This window comes from Heloderma suspectum, chromosome 7, assembly GCF_057233095.1.
Source record: "Heloderma suspectum isolate Gila_16-S chromosome 7, 16-S_ref, whole genome shotgun sequence".
Classification (NCBI taxonomy): Eukaryota; Metazoa; Chordata; class Lepidosauria; order Squamata; family Helodermatidae; genus Heloderma; species Heloderma suspectum.
In genome coordinates, this window is record NC_139464.1 from 55,659,124 (window position 1) to 55,678,840 (window position 19,717).

The 19,717-nt window shown below is 42.0% G+C and overlaps 1 protein-coding gene across 2 annotated transcripts in view; it reads left to right on the top strand.

Annotated features, from left to right (window-relative positions):
* Positions 1–19,497, top strand: part of EPYC (epiphycan) — a 43,707-nt gene extending 24,210 nt beyond the window's left edge. Inside the window, exons 3-7 of one of the 2 annotated variants that reach the window (XM_084811780.1) lie at positions 4,628–4,781; positions 13,918–14,076; positions 14,351–14,553; positions 15,700–15,795; positions 18,666–19,497. In XM_084811780.1, coding sequence (XP_084667906.1) covers positions 4,628–4,781; positions 13,918–14,076; positions 14,351–14,553; positions 15,700–15,795; positions 18,666–18,836 — 783 coding nt within the window. In that variant the 3' untranslated portion in view covers positions 18,837–19,497. The remainder of the gene's footprint in view (positions 1–4,627; positions 4,782–13,917; positions 14,077–14,350; positions 14,554–15,699; positions 15,796–18,665) is intronic. The other variant, XM_084811778.1, reaches the window with a different exon arrangement.
* The last annotated feature ends 220 nt before the right edge of the window (positions 19,498–19,717 follow it).

The following is a 19,717-nucleotide window of genomic DNA, read 5'->3' on the forward strand; positions in this document are numbered from 1 at the left end:
GAGCAGAAGAAGGGAGCAGATCTCCAACTCGTACTTCCAAGGTCAAAGTTGCTGTCTCCAACCTCAGAGGGGGGACTCCCCACTATCCTATGGCCCCCTAGACAATGTCTGTGAGCCATAGGATTGCTCCCTCCTATGCAATTTTAATTAATTTTCTGCATACACTTGAAACACTTGTACAAAATGTACAAAGGTTAGAAATATGACATTCCTGTATTTCAACACCTGTCAACCTGTATGGATTTCCCCCCATAAACTTGGTACAATTAATGTTGAAAATTCATTTTTGAAAAGGTGATATTGTTTAGTACTGCAAGTAAAATGTTAACAATATCTGCCACTGCAGTGAATCCATTTCCATGTAGAAGTTGCATATGTTAACACTTTTGCATGATGCTAGTGCTGGGTCAAGATGTCTGGAATGCATCCCTCCCTCTAGGCTTCCTCCTGCCAGAAAACATCTGCCTTGATTTCCTGTGTTCTTTTGGTCTTCTTTTATTTGTCCCAAGTCAATTCCTTTGTAAGCTGTCTCCCTTTCAAAATGACAGATGGAAACAGTGTGCTTTAGTAACACACATATGACAGTCTTCACAGTCTTACATAATGTCACCCTGGAGGGACAAGAACTCACATATCTTCAAGATACTGATATTCCATGCACGATATTGCTTCAGTAGCTTCAACAAAAGAATGTCTAATTCTTCCGGTTCGACACATCCTATGTGTCATCTATCTGCTGCTTCCCGCACTTCGAGGTCCCATGGCTAGAAAGCCAAAATCATAGGGATGGCGGAGAATTTCTCCCCGAAACTTCGGGGGGCCGAGCGCCAACGTGTTCGGCCCCCCGAACAAGTTTCGGGGAGAAATTCTCCGCCCCCCCGCCCCCCCCCCCGGGACGGGACTTACCTTTGCCGAATGTCCCTCCCGGCGGCGGGTCCGGCCGGCGGTTCAGCGGGTGTTCGTCCGGGGCAGGAGCGCTCCATTCCTCCCCCCAAAATTCTGGGCGGGGTGGGAGGCGCCCCGTCCCTCCGGCTTCGAATCTCTTCTCCTGCCGGGACGCAAATGGCGTCCCTGCAGTCAGTCATGATAGGCTACGTAAATGTTTACGTACCCTATCACGGCTGACTTTGGAAAAAAAAAAAGCGCGTACGCAAATGGTGGCGCCCATGGGTGCCGCCATTTGCATTCCTTATTTGGGCACGTGTAGTCTATGTAAACATTTACATAGACTACGGCGAAAATAAGGGCAACACAAATAGCGTTGCCCTTATTTTCGCCATAGTCTACGTAAATGTTTACGTAGACTACACGTGCCCAAATAGGGAACGCAAATGGCGGCGCCCATGGGCGCCGCCATTTGCGTACACGTTTTTTTTTTCAAAGTCAGCCATGATAGGCTACGTAAACATTTATGTAGCCTATCACGTTTGTTGTTTGTTTGGTTTTTTTACTTGGAAATGGCGGCGGCAGCAGCTGGTCAGAAGATCGGCCGCCACAGCCGCCAACGCCGAACCGCCGCCGGGAGACGCTGCCGCCAGGGACATTCGCACAAGGTAAGTCCCATCCCGGGGGGGCGGGGGGGCGGACCGTTTCTCCACCAATTTCAGGGGGCCGAATGCGTTGGCATTCGGCCTCCCGGAGATTCTTGGAGAAATTCTCCGACATCCCTACCCAGAGCCGGCGCTGCCGCTGGAGCTGCTGCCGGAGCCAGGTAGGCTATGTCCCGGGGGGATTCCACAGGGTGGCGGTGGTGATCTCACTAAAGAATCCGGCCTCATTGGAGTCCATGGCGGAATTCTCCAACATCCCTACCAGGAAGCCACCAAACATTCAGTGCTTGGGGGAAAGAGAATGGAGTCAGGGGAAGGGGGCATAGCCTTCTGGGAAACCCTGGAGGGCCATATTGGGACTCTAGGAGGTCCAGATGTGGCCCCTAGGCCTGAAGTGTTTGCTAGATGGCAGTGGTGGCTGGTGACTCCAGTTCAGGAGGAGCAGTGACTCCATTCTGGGTTTTAGTTACCACCAGCCAAAACTCTAAAGGTGCTATCCAGGGTGCTGAACCTGATCCTCCAAATGGGTTCAGCACCTTGGATAACACCTTTAGACTTTTGGCTAGTGGTAACTAAAACCCTGAATGGAATTGCCACCACTGGAGTCACTAGCTGCCACTGTTAGTTGGCAGCTACTTTCGTCATCTATTTTTAAATGCTGAAAAACAGACATGTTCCATAGTTAAAAAATTTCAGCATCTCATGTAGCTATTAAAAGCCTCTATAATAAAATGGTGGCTGCCCAAAATTAATCTGAAATTACAGACATGCAAACGTTATTGAAATAATTCATTAATTGTACTGGGAAACAATGAAATTCTTTTAATCGATATTGAAAGTCCTACAGACGTTTCACCTGAGCAGAACACTCCAATTTCTGCCTTTTTTTTTTTTCTTTAGTTAGGTGAAATGCAATGGCTACTCTACAAGTTATGTCATTTGCAAACATCTAACCTCCCCTACATGTGCCCTTGAAGCCCACCAATGGGAGGGTCCTGATGGAAGAGGGGTGCTAGTAGAAAGGATGTCCTTCCTTGCAAAAGCAAATGGAGGAGCAGGAGAAGGATGTGGCAGAGGACTGCATTATCCCTAGAATATCATTTAGACGAGCTTCTTAGGCACTGAATGGAACAGGATGATAAATTTGCAGGAGTTAACTATTAAACTATTTTTAAACAAATATTTGATCAATATGGCCAGAATATTGCCAGAATGTGTTACAAATCAGAATGACCAGGCTTAACACTGCACATAATGTTAGAATACATTTTAGTACTGTTTTAGGCAAGCCCTGCTACATTTCCAAAATAACTAATATTTTATGCTTCTCACTTGCTGCAAATTACTTCAGGTACTTTAGTACTTGTGAAGATAGTACTTCATTACTTATGAAGAATACAAGCCAGTTCATAGACTCACATAGCAGGGAAGGGATTGTGTCCTCATAGTAAAGCAGTATGTATACCCAGCTTGTGTGTGCACAGTAACATGTGACAAGGATGATATGCCCAGTTATCTCAACCTCTCTGTTTTGAGGGAGAAGGGCCACACAAATAAATTCAGCTTATGTGCCCAGATTCACATCTCATGTTATATTGGAGAGTACTTCTTCACTCTTTGGTAGTACATACCTAGATGAGCACTACTCATATGAATTATTATTATTATTATTATTATTATTATTATTATTATTATTTCTAGTCCACCTTTCCTCAAGTGTTAAAGAATGGTTAGGGTGAGAGAAAGTGACATGCCCACAGTTACTTATTGGGATTGGGATTCATGGCTACAATTTAACCAAGCCTTTAGGTCCAAATTTGCAGCTTCTTTTCAAGCAATGTTTTAAGTTTCTGTAGAAATTACTTCTGAATAATAATGCATTAATAATATGTGTGCCGTATAAATATATGTATAAAATAAATATTTTCTTTCATTTAGACGATTTAAAAAAAAATCTGACAAACCCAGCAAACAATTTATTAAATTCTCTCACTTATTTCTATACATTAAGAATACCGAATATTTTGAAAATCTATATTTAAAAATAAAAAACCTCAGTTTTTGCAGTAACTTACTAACTTTTTATAGGTTCTGTTGCCAGCTTTCTCCATCTGGCATGTATGAGAAAGAATCCTTTTCGTATGTATGAGGAAGAAAACTTACTAATAAAAGTTCCAGTGAATACATAATGCTTGTTAAGAAAAGAAAAGAAATTAAAGTGACTGTTTAAAAGGGATATGATGGTGATACTGTTTTATCAGTCGTGATTGGTACAGAACAGGCAATAAATTAACTGGTAGCCTTGTGTTCCAGGGCTTATGTGCCATCTAGTGTTAGAAAGGGACTATGAAACTTCTTTTTTCAGCCTGCACTGGATATTTATTTAGTAATCCAAAGAGCTACTCTTGGTGCCCCCCAAAGCTTAGGCATGCCCAGTGGACACAGTACCACAATACAAACTGCTTTAAAAAGTCCCCTCCATTTCAAAAAAATCATCAAGGAGAGCTGCAGTTCAACCAGGAACACAAGACTAAAGCCCATTCGGACCTGCAGAACTAATGGAAAAGTTCTTTATATCCTGGCCTAATTATTTTAGCCCTAGGCAATAAGAATATTTATAACAATAACTTGGAATCCCATTAGAAAAAGGCCACAGAATTAAGATACCCCTTACACTTGTCAGAAACTGCATGGTTAATCTCGGAGGGAAGCTTCTGCCCAGCCTCTTAAGAATGCGAGCCTTGTGAGAGATGCAGATTCCTGCTCAGCTTCGGTTGCAAAGAAACATGGATTTCTTCAAGCATGTGACTGCAACCTTGCAGAAGGAAGGTTTGGGTAGGAAGATGAAGAATGATGCTGTAACATGCAATTGTTTCATCCATATTAAGGATCCTAATTAAGGATAAGGATGAAAATCCATACGTGAAACAGATGCCACAATCTTACTTATGCAATCTTGCTCCAACCTCATCAGAGACCCATGACTCTATATATAAGTCATTTGAATATATGGCACATTTTTATTAAAAATGAGCACCAGCACTTAACTCCCATAATGTATGTGTATTTCTGTCTAGGTAGAGATTGGAACAGTCTTACCATCCATAACTCGAGAGATTTATTTACCTTCAGCATTGCTAGAAGAACCTGAAGAAGAAGCATCCACACCCAAACTTGTTGATGGTTCTTCACCTCATGGGCCAGGAGTTCTTGGTCCCCATACACATGAAGGTATGTACGAGAAAATTGTGGGAGGCGGGGGGCATGAATGTGGCCTTCCACCTATTGTAGTAGGTTTGAAGCTCTAATTCCACTCATCCTTTATCCCTGGAGGGCCTTCATATATTCCCTGCATTTTTACTTTATTTATACCTCATGCTAAAGAGGAGTAGTTCTGGCGTTCCTTATTTTTGACCGTCTTAGTCTACGTAAATATTTACGTAGACTAAGATGGCGAAAATAAGGGGAACGCAAATAGCGTAGACTTACCTGGGGCGGATCTCCTGGGCTTTGGCGGCTGCGGCGGCTGGTCTTCCAACCAGCTGCCGCCACTGCCACCGCCATTTGCAGTCTTGTCACTTTTTTTTTTTTACAAGACGTGATAGGCTACGTAAAGACCTTCTGAAAGGATTTCATGCCTGGAGACACCTCTATGAAGTGTGCCATTTTCATACAAATTGCTCAAAAAAAACACAGTGGGAGGAAAGAGAGAGCAAATCACTCACCCACCCAAATTTGAGGATTCCCCTTCCACATGAACTTCTGCAACTATCCTTCTGAAGCCTTGAAGTTTTCTTACTTTGAGTCACTTCTATGCTGACTGTCATTTTCACAGAATGGTCCACCAGGAACATGGGGGGATAAGTGTGTCCTTTTGTGTATATGTGTGTGTGTGGGGGGTATAGTGTCAAAATGTAAAGGCTGCTCTTGTACAAAAATGTCTCTGCCTATTCTGAAAGTTGGAAGGCTCAGTCCTCTCAAAATGGGCAACTATCCCGGCACATTTCATAACATTTTGCCAAGAAATAAAAAAGTTATCAGCAAAGATACAAAGCTACGAAGGTGTGTAGCACAAAAACCACAGCACCTATTTTCTGGAGTTTGGCAGGTATAATCCCCTCCTCAGGGGCTACCATGCCTGCAAATTTCATCCCCTTCTTACAAAAAGTAAATATATATATAATGTTCTTGATTATAGTCAATGGAAGCATGAAGGCTTGGATTTCCAAATCTTGACTTGGGTTCGGTACCCAAGTCAAAGAAAATGGCCTCCAAATTGGTCTGAGCAGAATCAGGCTGTTTTTTAAAGTACTGAATTGGGGTCCAAGTTGAATCTTACGGTCCGTGTACCTCTACTGGAGGTACACCTCTACTGGAAAGCAATTGACATATGTAACATTACTGGTTAAAGCCCATGAAATTTTATTAGTGGGATTGGAGGTGTTTTGAGAGGTGGAAGGCCTTCTCACCATCACACATGCTTCTTTCCTCTTTGCTCTTTCCAGTCTGAACCCCCACCCCCCATTTACCCCCCATTTATATTTTGTCTGTCTCTTCCCACTCTTTATTCCATTCTCACTGTCCCATTATCTTATCACCCTCACTCTACCCCTTCAGCTTCTACTTGAACAAGGCAGCAGCAGTGTGGGGCTGCTGACATGATGAATCCAGGCAATATGAGAAGCATTGGCTAGAGTATCCCTCCATCCAGATCTAGGAACTGGATCTTAAAATGCTTAGATATTGCACAAGAGGAAATGGTTAGAGCATGCCTAGACAAGTCAGAATAGAAAATCCACATTATCAAAAATAATGATTTTGCCCTTCATAGAAAGTGGGTATTAGGATTCTCTAATAGGCAATATCAGGTCCTGATGTTTCAAGCTAAGGTGCTCTACATCAGGCTTAAAGCGTGGCAATATGAAAAATCAATACAATCTGAATAAATGCAAATATTAAAACGTACTCTGGTTGAATTACCTTTGCTTTCATACGAGTGCAGTGGGGATAAGATGGCATTAACCCCCCCCACACACACACTCTGTGCCTACACCCCGGCTTTGGATTTTCATAAATTGGCAGCTTTGAGTTTCAGGTGTTTCAAGAGGCATACTATAAGGTGATGCTTCAATGGTGCAATGACATTGTCTGTTCTGGCAGAGAACAAACCAAACACATTCTCGTATGTGTTTGGGGTTTTTTTTAAGCCAGACATGATAGGCTACATAAGTATTTATGTAGTCTATCATGTCTTGTAAAAAAAAAAAAGCGACAAGACTGCAAATGGTGGTGGCGGTGGCAGCAGCCGGTTGCAAGACCAGCCGCTGCCGCCACCGAAGCCGCCGCTGGAGCCGCCGCCACCCGGAAGATCCGCCCCAGGTAAGTCTCATCCCGGGGGGGATCCGGGGGGGCAGAGGGGTCGCAGGCTGTTCCGCCACAGATTTCGGGGGGCTGAATGCACTGGCATTCAGCCTCACCGAGATCCATGGTGGAATTCTCTGCCATCCCTAACTCAGACCCTAATTCAGCATTTTGGAAAACATCCCACTTCTACTCTGGCCAATTTGTAGTCAGACCACTCAGCTGAGATCCGTGGTGGAACTTTCGTACATCAGCACCAAACCTGAGTCAATGTTTAGAAAAAATGAGTTGTTATGCTTCCTGTTGACTACCATGGGAAATTAGAAAAAAACTGTAACTTTTCTCTCTTGGTCAGAACTAGGGATGTACGAAAGTTCCGCCACGGATCTCGGGGAGGATGAATACCAGCGCATTCGGCCCCCCGAAATCAGTGGCAGAACGGCCCACCACCATCCCAGGACGAGACTTACCTTGGGTGGATATTCCTGGCAGCGGCGGCTCTGGCGGCGGCTCCGGTGGCAGTGCAGCAGCGGCCGGTCTTCCGACTGGCTGCCGCCGCCACCATTTCCAAGTTAAAAAACAAACAAACGTGATAGGCTACATAAAAATTTACGTAGCCTATCATGGCTAGATTTTAAAAACACACCGTGATAAGCTACATAAATCTTTACGTAGCCTATCATGGCTGACTTAAAAAAAAACAAAAAATGCGTGTATGCAAATGGTGGCGGCCATGGCCGCCGCCATTTGCGTTCCTTATTTTGGCACGTCTTAGTCTACGTAAACATTTACATAGACTAAGACGGCGAAAATAAGGGGAACACAAATAGCATAGATAATAAGGGGGACGCAAATAGAGTAGTTGGCCACTGTGTGAACAGAATGCTGGACTAGGTGGACCTTGATCTGATCGACTCTGATGCAGCATGGCTCTTCTTATGTTCTTAAATAGAGAGTGCCTCTGAGCATGTGCAGAATGTTTTTCTTTCACCACTGAGCACCATGCAACCATCCCTCCTCATCCTATCATCCTCCAGCAACTCTTCATAAAACAGATGTCTTGTTTTGTGCAACTCTCCTCTACCTCCTCCTTGTTATGCACAACCTCTCATTGTATCTTCCTCCCCATAACTTCATTTGCTCCAAGACTTCACCAGGATTCAGCCAATGAGTCTGTTTTCAAAATTAGTACTAAATTATGGAGAATGTCTGAGCCTGTACTAAGTGCTTTTCCCTCACCACTGAAGCTAGAGTTCATGCAAAACAAAAACAACCCCCCCCCCAACATACAAATGACAAAACATGCATAGGACTGAGCTGAAAGGGTAGGCAATTCATTAGCCGGAACTGGGTAGGCACTGTATTAAGCCTGCAGTACCATGTTCACAGTTGAGGACTTATTTTTGAGTAAACATGCCAGAACATCAAGGTGCAAACCTCCCTGCAAAAGTAACTTGTGCTGGAATCCTAGGCACACTTTCTTGAGGGTAAGCCTCATTAAACATAATGGGGCTTCTCAGTAGGCATACATAGGATTACATAAATCAGCAATATTTATCTCCCCTCCACTTAAAAAACAAACCCAAAACTCCTATTTTTTTTTAATTAAGGCTTTCTGTTCATAGGAACATAGGAAGCTGCCTTATACTGAGTCAGACCCTGGGTTCATCTAGCGCAGTATTGTTGGCACTGACTGGCAGCAGCGGCTCTCCAGGGTTTCAGGCAGGATTCTTTCATAGCCCTACCTGGAGATGCTGGGGATTGAACCCGGGACCTTCTGCATGCCAAGCAGGTGCTCTGCCACTGAGCTACAGCTAGGCATGTCAGAGAATTCCACCACGGACTCCAGTGAGGCCAGATTCTTTAGAATTTAGCCATTTGCGTGGCTGCCTTTACCGTGATAGGCTATGTAAATACTTACTTAGCCTATCACGGCAAAGAGCAGGCACGCAAATGGCGTAGTGGCCGCCATTTGCGTCCCTGCTCTTTGCTGTAATAGACTGTGTAAATACTTACATAGCCTATCACGGCTGACTGCAAGGACGCAAATGGCAGCCGCTACAACAGCCGCCATTTGCAGCCGCAGCAGCCTGGCCACGGCTGGAACTCTGGCTGTGGCTGGCCCCGGCTGGTGGCTCCGTGGAGCCGCCACGGAGCGGAGCCAGCTGGGGAGGATTCCAGGGGGAGGGATGGAGTGCCTCCCCCCCCCCACCGTGGATTCCCCGGCACGGAGCCAGGTAAGACTTTCGTACATCCCTAGCTACAGCCCTTCCTGTTGCTGGATAATGGCAGCTGACAAACAAAACAGCCCCAGATTTGTTTCTCTGCAACCATGTGAACCCACTCTTCTCAAAGGCTTGAGTGAGGAGAAGGAGAAAAACCAACCCTCTTGTCTGTTTGTATAAAGTCAAATACAGTTCAGAACTTCTCTTGCCCACCAAAGAGAATTGTTTTTAAGAATTCCCCAAGATATGCTCTGGGTGGAATAAAGAAGAGAAAGAAAGAACAGGATAGGGGAGGGGAGGGAAGAAGAAAAGAAGAATGGTGATTGGAAATGTGTGTGGGGGTGGGGGGTAGAGAGAATTCCCTAAGCCAAGTGGCTCTTTTCAGAGAGGTAGTACTTCAGAGGAATTTAGGAGGATGTGCAGGGTTTGCAATGATTGCACATATTTAAATGAGCTTTATGAGGTGAGGTGGCTGAGGGCTTTTTCTAGTTTTTTTAAAAAACTGTAGAACCTATTTAAAAGCCCCAGCAGTTTCTTGATCATGACGCCACATAGTCCTAACGCTCCCTTTTGGATTATTTGAGTCCTACAGCTATTTAGGAGAAATTAAAGTGGAGAGGAAGAAAGAAGTTTAGGGAGGCTGATTGGATCCTTTGCTGTACTGAAGCTACTAAACTTCTCCAGAATCCAAAGGTTCCAGTTTGGGGCAGTAAAATCAGATGCTGTGTGAAATACCAGTATTTCACATGGAGGTCTTTCTTCCCTTCCTTCTCTCTCTTCAAAATTTCATTGCAGGCAAGCTCCCAACAGTGGACATGTAAGAGCAGAAAAGAAAAGTAGGGGGAGATAGGTTTTTTTGCACCTCAAAAAAACCCTACACCAGAGATTTTTTGTTTTAGACGTTGAGAAAAGGAAACTTTACGCATGGCTAGTGTAAAAAACACTGGACATAACTGCCTGAAATTTGGCAGGTTGAGTCAGCTCTATAGGGGCTGCCAGGTCCCCAACTACCATAAACTTATGAGGAAGCACACAAAAAAATATAGCTCTTTGACAGATTTTGTTGAAAAAAGCAGATTTTACCTGTGGCTATCACAAAAGCCCCTAGGCTTAATTGTCTGAAATTTGGCAGGCTCAGTCAGCGCTATGGGGGCTGCCAGGTCCCCAAATTCCATGCATATGTGGAAGTACAAAAAAAATATAGCTCTTTGCTTTGACATATTTTCTTGAAAGTAGCAAATTTTACCTGTGACTAGCACAAAAGCCACTGGAACTAACTGCCTGAAATTTGGCAGGCTCAGGCAGCTCCATGGGGGCTTCCAAGTCTCCACACTTCATGAATTTAACTTGCAAACTAAGAAAGTTATGGCCATTTTCATTTTCCAATGCAAGTCAATGGGAATATGTAAAAAAAAAAAAGGAATTAGGACAGCTCAAAAGATACGGGGCATAGGTCAAAAATGATCTGGGGCCAGTGTGCAGGTGGATCCTCCCATAATGATGCCCCCCCTAGCTGCTTTTCTGAAGCAGAATTGGGAATGAAGCTTCCTGCAGGGTCAAGATTCAGCAATCTGAAGGGGAAAATTTGGATTGGGCTTGAGCTGAATCCAATGCGTATCCCTACCTTCTAGGAATCGCAAAGGCCCATGTTGGGTGCAATCCTATTAATTCCACCCTTGATGAGGCTTACTTGGAGGCTTATGATCATCCAGTACAGGGTGGGAGGCATGGCAGAAGTGATCTTCACCTCTCCATCCTCCCACTCCACATTTTTGCTAGATGGGCTTTTTTGCCCATCTAACTGAGGCATTTTGGAGAAGGAGAGAAGGAGGCTGGAGAGGCCTTGTGATAGCTCATGTCCTGGCCTGTCCAGTCTCCTCCCTTCCCCATCCACTGGAATGCCTCCTTTACCTCCTCTCCGTGGTCGCGTTCCCAATCACAGAGAGGCAACCGGCATGATTCTCTCTGTGCCACCTGTAAGATAGAGCAGGGGTCATAGCGCAGATTGTATCCTCCAAGGTTGGAGCACTGACCTTGGATCCAGGAATCCAAAATATCCTATGCCCTCCCCCCCCCCCCAACCCCGATGCTTATGGGCCATAGGATTGCGGCCACATAATACTTACACCACAACAGTTATCCAAAATTGAACATATAAACAAGGGAACTTTTTCCAACACTACATTTTCCATAGATGTTCATAATATTTCTCAATTCCCCCGCCGCAAACTCTTTTCAAAATATCCGATACAGTCTGAAAAAAGAAATTATTTTCAAATTCATTAATTTTTAATTTTAAAATTAATTTTCAAATTCATTAATCATCATTGAGCAGGGGGTTGGACTCGATGGCCTTGTAGGCCCCTTCCAACCCTACTATTCTATGATTCTATGATTCTATGATCTAGAGATATCACTGTTAACCCTTATTGTGGTTCCTAAGGCAATGTGAAAAAGGAGAGCTCTTACCAATTATATTTACACACCTGTTGCTAAACATCTTTCATAAATTGGATTAAATGCTTCAGATCTTTTCTTTACATTCGTTCTCAGTAGTTGGATGTTTTGTTTATAATCCACAGCTTGCAAGCAGCTTTAGCTCAAGGGATGATTGAAACCTTTCATGATGTCACTGTTCTGCATCAGAAATGCTAATTAAAAGCAATTCTAAGGAAATTGAGTTCTCAATGAAAAAAAATTCAATTTCCTCAAATATCATCAAAAAAAGGGATGCTGGTTACCATACTAAATGTAAACAGCTTTATGAAGTTTTAAAGGAAGAGCACACAGATCTTCAATATGCAATACAATCTGAAGAGGTCATCATAGCTGTGAGCTGCAGAATCTAGTACAGACAAAAAGTTTCATTATTCATAAGAATCTTGCTTATAAAAAACAACAGATGTAGTGAGTATTAATCTTTTGATTAATTGATCAGCAATTTATATGTTCCAAGCAATCCAATAAAGAAAGTCTATTGATTTTATTATACTTCCAAAATTGTTTGTTTTAAACAGCCATATTGTGCCTTATTCCTAGATTAATTAGTTAAGTGCAGAAGATACAAAATAATTAAATAATTACACATATAGATGTAGTAAGTTAAGAATGACTAATAAGTGACTATACTCAAATCATAGAAATAAAAGATATAGTGCTATAAACAACTTAGGCTGCATGGGAGTATGTTGTATTGAACTCAAAGGCGCTTACCTCTGAGTACACTTGCATAGGAGCATACTGTAAGGCTGCAATCCTATACCCACTTACCTGGTAATAAGCCCTGCTGAACTTAGTGGGACTTACTTTGGAGTAGGGATGTACAGATTGTGTAAAATCCGTTCTATGTTTTGCAGATTGTCAGGTGCCTTCCATTCCATCGTCTTCCCATTGTTGGAACTGGGGGGGGGGGTCTGAATTTTCGCAAATGCGCAGCTGTGCAAATTCACACACACACAAATGTGCAAATTCCCACAAAATGCACATTTTCATGCTTCGGCCTATGGGAGAAATGTACCTTTTGGGCTGTTGTTTTTTTTTTAGTTTGCATACTATTCTATGATGGAATTTGCACAAAACTCAGGAAAGTTAGAAAAACAGTGTGTAATTCCACAGAATCCACCCGATAGGGGGAAAGCTGGTCCACTGTGGGGTCCATGGGCTGGATTCATGAAAAACTGAACTCATTTGGTTCTGTTGTGGATTACTCCAACATCTCTACTTCTGAGTAGAAATGTATAGGATTGCACTGTTAGAAACCTTTTGTGACAAAAATTCTAACGTTGGTACCTGCTACAATCCTATACTCTAATAGCACAAACCAGAAACTTTCTAGAGATACAAGGAGAGAATATTTTCAGTTTTCTGTTTTCAAAACAATAAATGGCTGTTTGCAGCTGCGAATAAGTAGTTCAGATAAAACAGCAGTTTTATAAGCAGTTGTACCCGATCCACAAGAAAAGACATTTCTTGTAGGCAAGAGGTTGTGCAGCTAAGCCAATTTCACAAAACGGGAAAGGATGAGCAATAGTTCACATGCAATGGGGCACAGTCATAAGCAGTAGTCAGGGACCATATTCAAATAGTACGCCTGTCAGCACTGTCATTGGGGTGACAATGTTAGAATGAGAACTGGCACGCAGACTAACAGTTTGGTAAATCACACATCCAATTTGGCAGATAAATGTTTCAAATATTCAAGGCCAGTGACCAGCAAGGTGGGCAGTATCTATGAAAATAATGGGAAGGTTTCACAGATTGCTACTTCCAAGGGGATTACACACGTGTGCTACTTCCAAGGGGATTACACACGTGAGCCTGTGCATTGACTTCACTACTCCCATCTGTGCGCACAGAGCTGCATTGACACTGAGACAAATGAAGAAGCTCCACAGATAGTTCTGTGTGTATACTGGAGTGCATATGAAACTTTGGGTTTCAATCAATCAGTATTCAACAAAAATAATCTCTTTCTCCCTCATTAACCCCATGCTAGTGAAACCTTCAGGTTTTGAAATGAATCTATTACAACAGAATAAAATAAACCAATGCTTTTAAAATTCCTAACTGGGGCAGTCAAGTGGTTCAAAAAGGTACTTACGATGATGTCACTCTGTAGGTTGCAGCACATCTGCACACATACATGCATTTGCAAAAATGTAGAGTTGACAGTAAAAGGTTGAGCTGTGTAGACAGATCTCATTCCGTGCTTCTCTGAATATGCCCATTATCGGGGTTATTTCAGTGCTCCGCAGTAAATTGTTTTTCATTTCATGTTTTAGGGCTCCCAACTTGTCTTCTGTGTACTTGCCTGGGTACCTCTGTGTACTGTGATGACCGTGAACTCGAAGCTCTCCCACCCTTGCCCAAGCCAACCACCCATTTCTACTCCCGCTACAACAGAATCAAAAAGGTCAACAGGGATGACTTTGCTAACTTAAGTACGGATGACTATGCTTATAATATTGGTTAACATGTTTTATGTTATTGCATATGATATAAAGTACTTGCTCATATTGAAAGTTAAGCACAAGGTAACATGTATCTTTTTGACTGAAGATAAATAATAATATATTTAATAATAGAACTAATAATTTAGAACTATTTCTATCCACCCAGAAAGCAATAGGTTTTTTTCAGTGTTGGTTTTAAAGCAGACAAAAATATATTCTAAGAATGCTCTAAGTGTTTTCCCTGCTTAATTTTTCTGGCTAGGCAACTTAAAAAGGATTGACTTGACATCTAATTTCATATCTGAAATCAATGAAGATGCCTTCAGGAATTTACCACAACTTCTGGAGCTGATACTTCGAGATAACAAGATAAGGCAGCTTCCAGAATTACCACCAACCTTGATACTCATTGATATTAGTAACAACAGACTTGGTCGTGAAGGAATAAAACAAGAAGCATTTAAAGTAAATTTTTAGTTTGATTGCTTATTATTTTGAAAATTTTCCCCCACCTGACAAAATGATTTCTGATAAACATAATAAGAAATGGAGGTAGCCTTCCCCTGAGGTTTCTCCAAGCAGTGGCTTGTGTCGTGTGCACTATTGAGAGCAAACAAATGGAAACCAGCCAGATCCAAACCATGTGGCATAGTCTACCAGAATGTTCTCTAGTGTTTTTAAGCAGCTCCTGTTAATTTCAATTAGGCTTGTGCAGGAAAATATACCGGTGGGTTGTTGTCCATATTGCCCAAAATGAGGTGTCAAATAGTTTGACTCCAAAACAACCCATGAAGGAGTGTTAAATGAAAAAGATATCTTCCAGTCATTGGTACCAGACAACAGATAAGCCTTGGGATATAAACCAAGATCTGGGAAATTAAATCCTCCTTCCCCAATTGGCAACTGCATCCTCTTAAGCAAAAACTAGGGAGGAGACACCCCCACCAATAAACTTCCAAAATGCCACATAGAATTTTTGAAAATACGTTTGGGGAATGTATAGAGAAATATTATGCAATATATAAATTAAGAATATGGTAAGACATTCATCTTGCTCCAAATACTTAAATTAAGTGATGCCCATCTTTCCAAATCCACTAATCCAGAAATATTTCTGCCAACAATCCATTTATCTGCTCCTAAGGCAAGAGCTAGGAAGCAATGTCTTGTCCCAGCGGCTTTACTTGGGTGACTCCAGCCTGGTTTAAAGCATTAGACCACGGGAAGGCAACTTCTGGCTCACAGGCCTAATGTATCCCATGGAGGTTGTCTATCCAGCCCACAGAGGCTTGGACTCCCTCTGCAGGCCCCACCCACTCCCTTCCTCAAACCCCTCCCCTCTCTAAACTCCTAGAGGCTACTGGGAGCTTTGTGAAGAAGCAGGGAAGGGAATCCCCTTTTTATCAGAGGTAACTAGGGGATTCCCATTGCACTGCTCCTCCTTCCAATGGAGATAGAGTGGGGCACAGGGGAATCCCCTTGGCCTGTATATTAAAATCATCTGTATTTAAGGTTTTGTTTTTATTTTTTTAAAAAAAACCTTGTTTAGCTCCAAGTGAGACCAAAGGAAATAACTTCTATATTTTTGGAAATACGTTTTGTTTTCTTCAGGATATGTTTGAATTGCACCACCTTTACATCACTGATAACAACTTGGATCATATCCCACTTCCACTCCCTGAAAGTCTCCAATCGCTTCATCTGCAGGTGGGCTACAACTGTCAATAAAATCTAAATTCTAGATACAGTGTTTTCTGGGAAGAGGACATAGTAGAAGCATCCCAGAGACAGTAGGTTTACTTGTAATCCACATGCATTTGGGACTGCGAATGGTTTGGCACATATTCAAATCCAGGTATGACATTCTAGGTTCTTGTTGTTGAAGAATATGGAGTGATTGGCATATATGTGGGTGAGAAAATGAAGGGGGATTTGGGTTGGGAATGAGGAGATTTGCATATCAAAAGCTAGAAATCTGAGAGTCACAAATAACATCCACCTCTGAGATTCTACTTTAGGGCCACAATCTATCACTAAGTAAGTACACTTAAACGTACCTCTGTAGCACTTAATCCTGTAAGTCTGTAGTGCTTAACCCTGTTAGAATGTAGTGTTTAGGTGTTTTTAACTAAAGTAAACTCACAAATATCCTATTTCTCACATAGTGAGGATCCTCCTGAGATAGAGATCATTCTGCTAACAGATTATTGAATGAATAAAAATGTGTTGTTAAATGTATAAATTCATGAAGCATTGCATTTCCGTCTATATATTATGCATGTATATATTATTCATTAGTTTCACTAACCAGGTTGTCAGACCTAACAATACTTTTTATTCCTTTTTCACACTGCTTGGGATGGGATGATATCTGGATTCAAGGAAACTTTAGCATAAGCTCTTGCAGAAAAATACCAGAAAAATACAGAAAGTCCACCCGCCCCCTCATGGCCTCTGTGCAGTTCCACATATAGATTCTGCACCTAAGCAGAGCCAAGTGCAGGAGCATTCTAGGACAAGGATGGGGAACCTTCAGCCTGCAGGCTATATTTGGCCCAGATAACTTCCCAGTTCAGCCCTTGGAGGTCCTCTCCCAAGCCTTACCCCCTCTCACAGCGATAGAAGAGGGCAGTCTTCCTCTACCGCTGGGAGACGAAATACCCGCTCTTATCTCCAGTCACTAATGAGAGATAAGAGTGGGGGTTTCCTCTCTCAGTGGCAGAGAAGGGGACATTTCTCACACAGTTGTGCTGATGCCTGCTGCACCAGCAATATGCAGAATGTAAAGAGAGGAGCAAAAAAATGCGGGAAAGCATCCAACTACTCTGAGAATGTATTTTAAAAGACTTTCTAGCTACAAAAAAGAAAGTAAAGAGAATAAGAATGGTTAAAGCTCATTGTATAGGGCAATCTCCAGAAAATGTTCCCCAGCAATTGTGATAGACCTGGACTGAGCAGAAATGTATTTGCTCCACATTTCAGGGTATGCATGGGTTCCACAATGTTCTTCATGTGGAGGGGAAGGGCACAAGAGACTTGTTCTTTGAACTCTGGCCAGTGTTCTAGAACTGGGATGGGGAATTGCTTCACCCTGAGGATGGACTGCTTTCTGACTCACCCTCCGGGGGCCAGATGACATCAGGGGACCCTCCCTCATTATGCCTCTCCCTTTCCCTGAAGCCTCTCCCTTTTTACTCCATGCAGAGAGAGGCATGGAGTGATCATTCTGCCTCTGTCTTTATAGAGGAACGGCATTTCTCTGTGCAGAGAGAGGCAGAAGGAATCACTCCTTGCCTCTCTCTGCATGGAGTAAAGGAGTTTCTCAGTGGTTCAGAAAGGCAGCCTTCCATCGACGGCCATGACCATTGCTGAACTCAGCATACTTGGATCTTATGAAAAGGTTTACACCATGAAAATGAAGGATAGGGCAACGTTCCCTGTCCCTCCTTGGTATCATAAAATAATGAGAATACAATCCCAGATGACAGTGGGCTTCTGGAACCTGGTCGATGGCTCCTTTATATAGGAGAGTGTCAATCTCCTGTGGAGGCAATGGAGTTAGGAAGATGGATGGAAGGTGAGAAAGTGGAGGATAGATTTGTCTCTCAGTGCCCAGATAAGCCTTTCATAATGACCACTGAATATTGAACATGACAGCATGGAGGATTCAACTTCATAGGAACGTCTCAGGTACTTGGGGAGCTTCTGCGAAATGCTAGGAAAGTATCTACTTTCATAATTTGCAACTATCTATTAAGCCTCCCACCTCTGCATGGAGTCTTTCTGTAGTATTGTCAAACAGTGCATAATCCATTTGAGCCCGTGGGCATCATATGACTTATCCCACTTGTCTTTGAAGATGGCTTTTTAGTAATGGTTTCATCTCCCAAGTGTACATGTGTGTGCTTTACATCATAATACTTTTTTTTTGTCTTTGCATGCCTGAACACAAGAATATGTGCCTGGGATGTTGTTTTTCCTGTTTGCTTCCCTAATCCACAGAGTGATTGCAAGTGGACACTGCACAGTTGAAATTAAATAAATAAATAAATAAATAAAAATAGTTAAGATGAATGTAGGGCGCTAGCCATTTCCCTAACTAGAACAGCATCTTTGTGAAAAGACAGCCATCTTTTCTGTCTGTTATTATGGTGCTCTAAAGGCTGGCCTGTGTCATTTCACAGACTCTCCCTTTTGGCTCTACAATAACCCTTTGCTATGAACTCACCAAACACCCTGTTCACGATGGCACAAAAGGCAAGTGTTGCCTTTGGTAGGGCAGTGTTGCAAACTTTATTCTCCTGAGGACACCGCTGCCATCCTCTGGGTACTGGTCAGCTAGGATTGCAGAGAAATCTCAAAGAAGAAAATAGTTTGCTTACCTATAATTAGTATTCCTCACACGATCACCCATGAACACAATCGGCATTCCTTCCCTGTTACAACTGTCTCTTCCTAGTGATGATGGCATTTGTTGTCGGTGGTCAGATTAGTATAATTATTATGTTACTGACACTATTGGGAATTCAGATATTGACTATCATAAATTTTCATAGATGTCTCTGTTTTCTTTTTAGAACAATAATATACAAGAAATGCATGAAGATACTTTCTGCAAAATGAAAGATTATTCTTATATCCGTAAATCTCTTGAAGACATCAGGCTAGATGGCAATCCCATTAATCTGAGCAAAACCCCTTATGCTTATATGTGTCTACCTCGTTTGCCTGTTGGAAGCCTTTTTTAAGGCTTGGGCAGTTATCAAAATGTCATGGATGTAATGTATCTTCTTTTGCAAGTAAGCATATAATTGCTTTCAAAAGCATAGTGCATAGTATTTCAAAAGCTTAAAGCATTAAAATATGGCTTCATTAAGGTAAGATAATGAGTAAATAGCCACAATTAGTAACACACAATGCTGAATTCTCTATTGAAGTATGCCATGCTTATATATGGTATTGTAACCAATGCAGAGTAGCTGACATAACTATGGTGAAAGGAGAAGAGATAAACAGAAACATTGGAAATGCTGGAAATTAATGATTGCTAGTTCATAATGTTATCTGCATTAAAATTGTAATAGTAATTCTATAAGAATTGTATGTAAATAGTAAATGATTATTGCTACATTATTTTTATGATATTTTATATTCCTGATACATGCAAGCCTTTTCCATATCTTTTTATATATATATATAAGAACATAAGAAGAGCTCTGCTAGATTAAACCAATGGTTCATACAGTCCAACCTCCTGCTTCCCACAGGTGCCGATCAGATGCTGGATCAGGTTATTTTCTGAAATATTAATATTAAAAATAAATATACTCTTTTGTAAAATATTGAAAATTGCCTTGCACTAAAGAGGAAATATGGAAACTGTACTTATACAAATAAAAAATGTACCCTATGTTTAGTGTTTTTGTAGTAATTGTTGGACTAGTTAACAGTGAAGTAATAAAAAAAAAACCCTCTGGTTCTTATGTCACTCTACACTCAACATCTGTTTAAGAGCAACAATGAAACACTTCTGTGAAAATGGTATGTTTTTTTAAAAAAAAGTCGAATATTTCCTGATACTATGGAAATAAGTGAACAGAAATGCCAAGTACACTGTAGAAACTATATA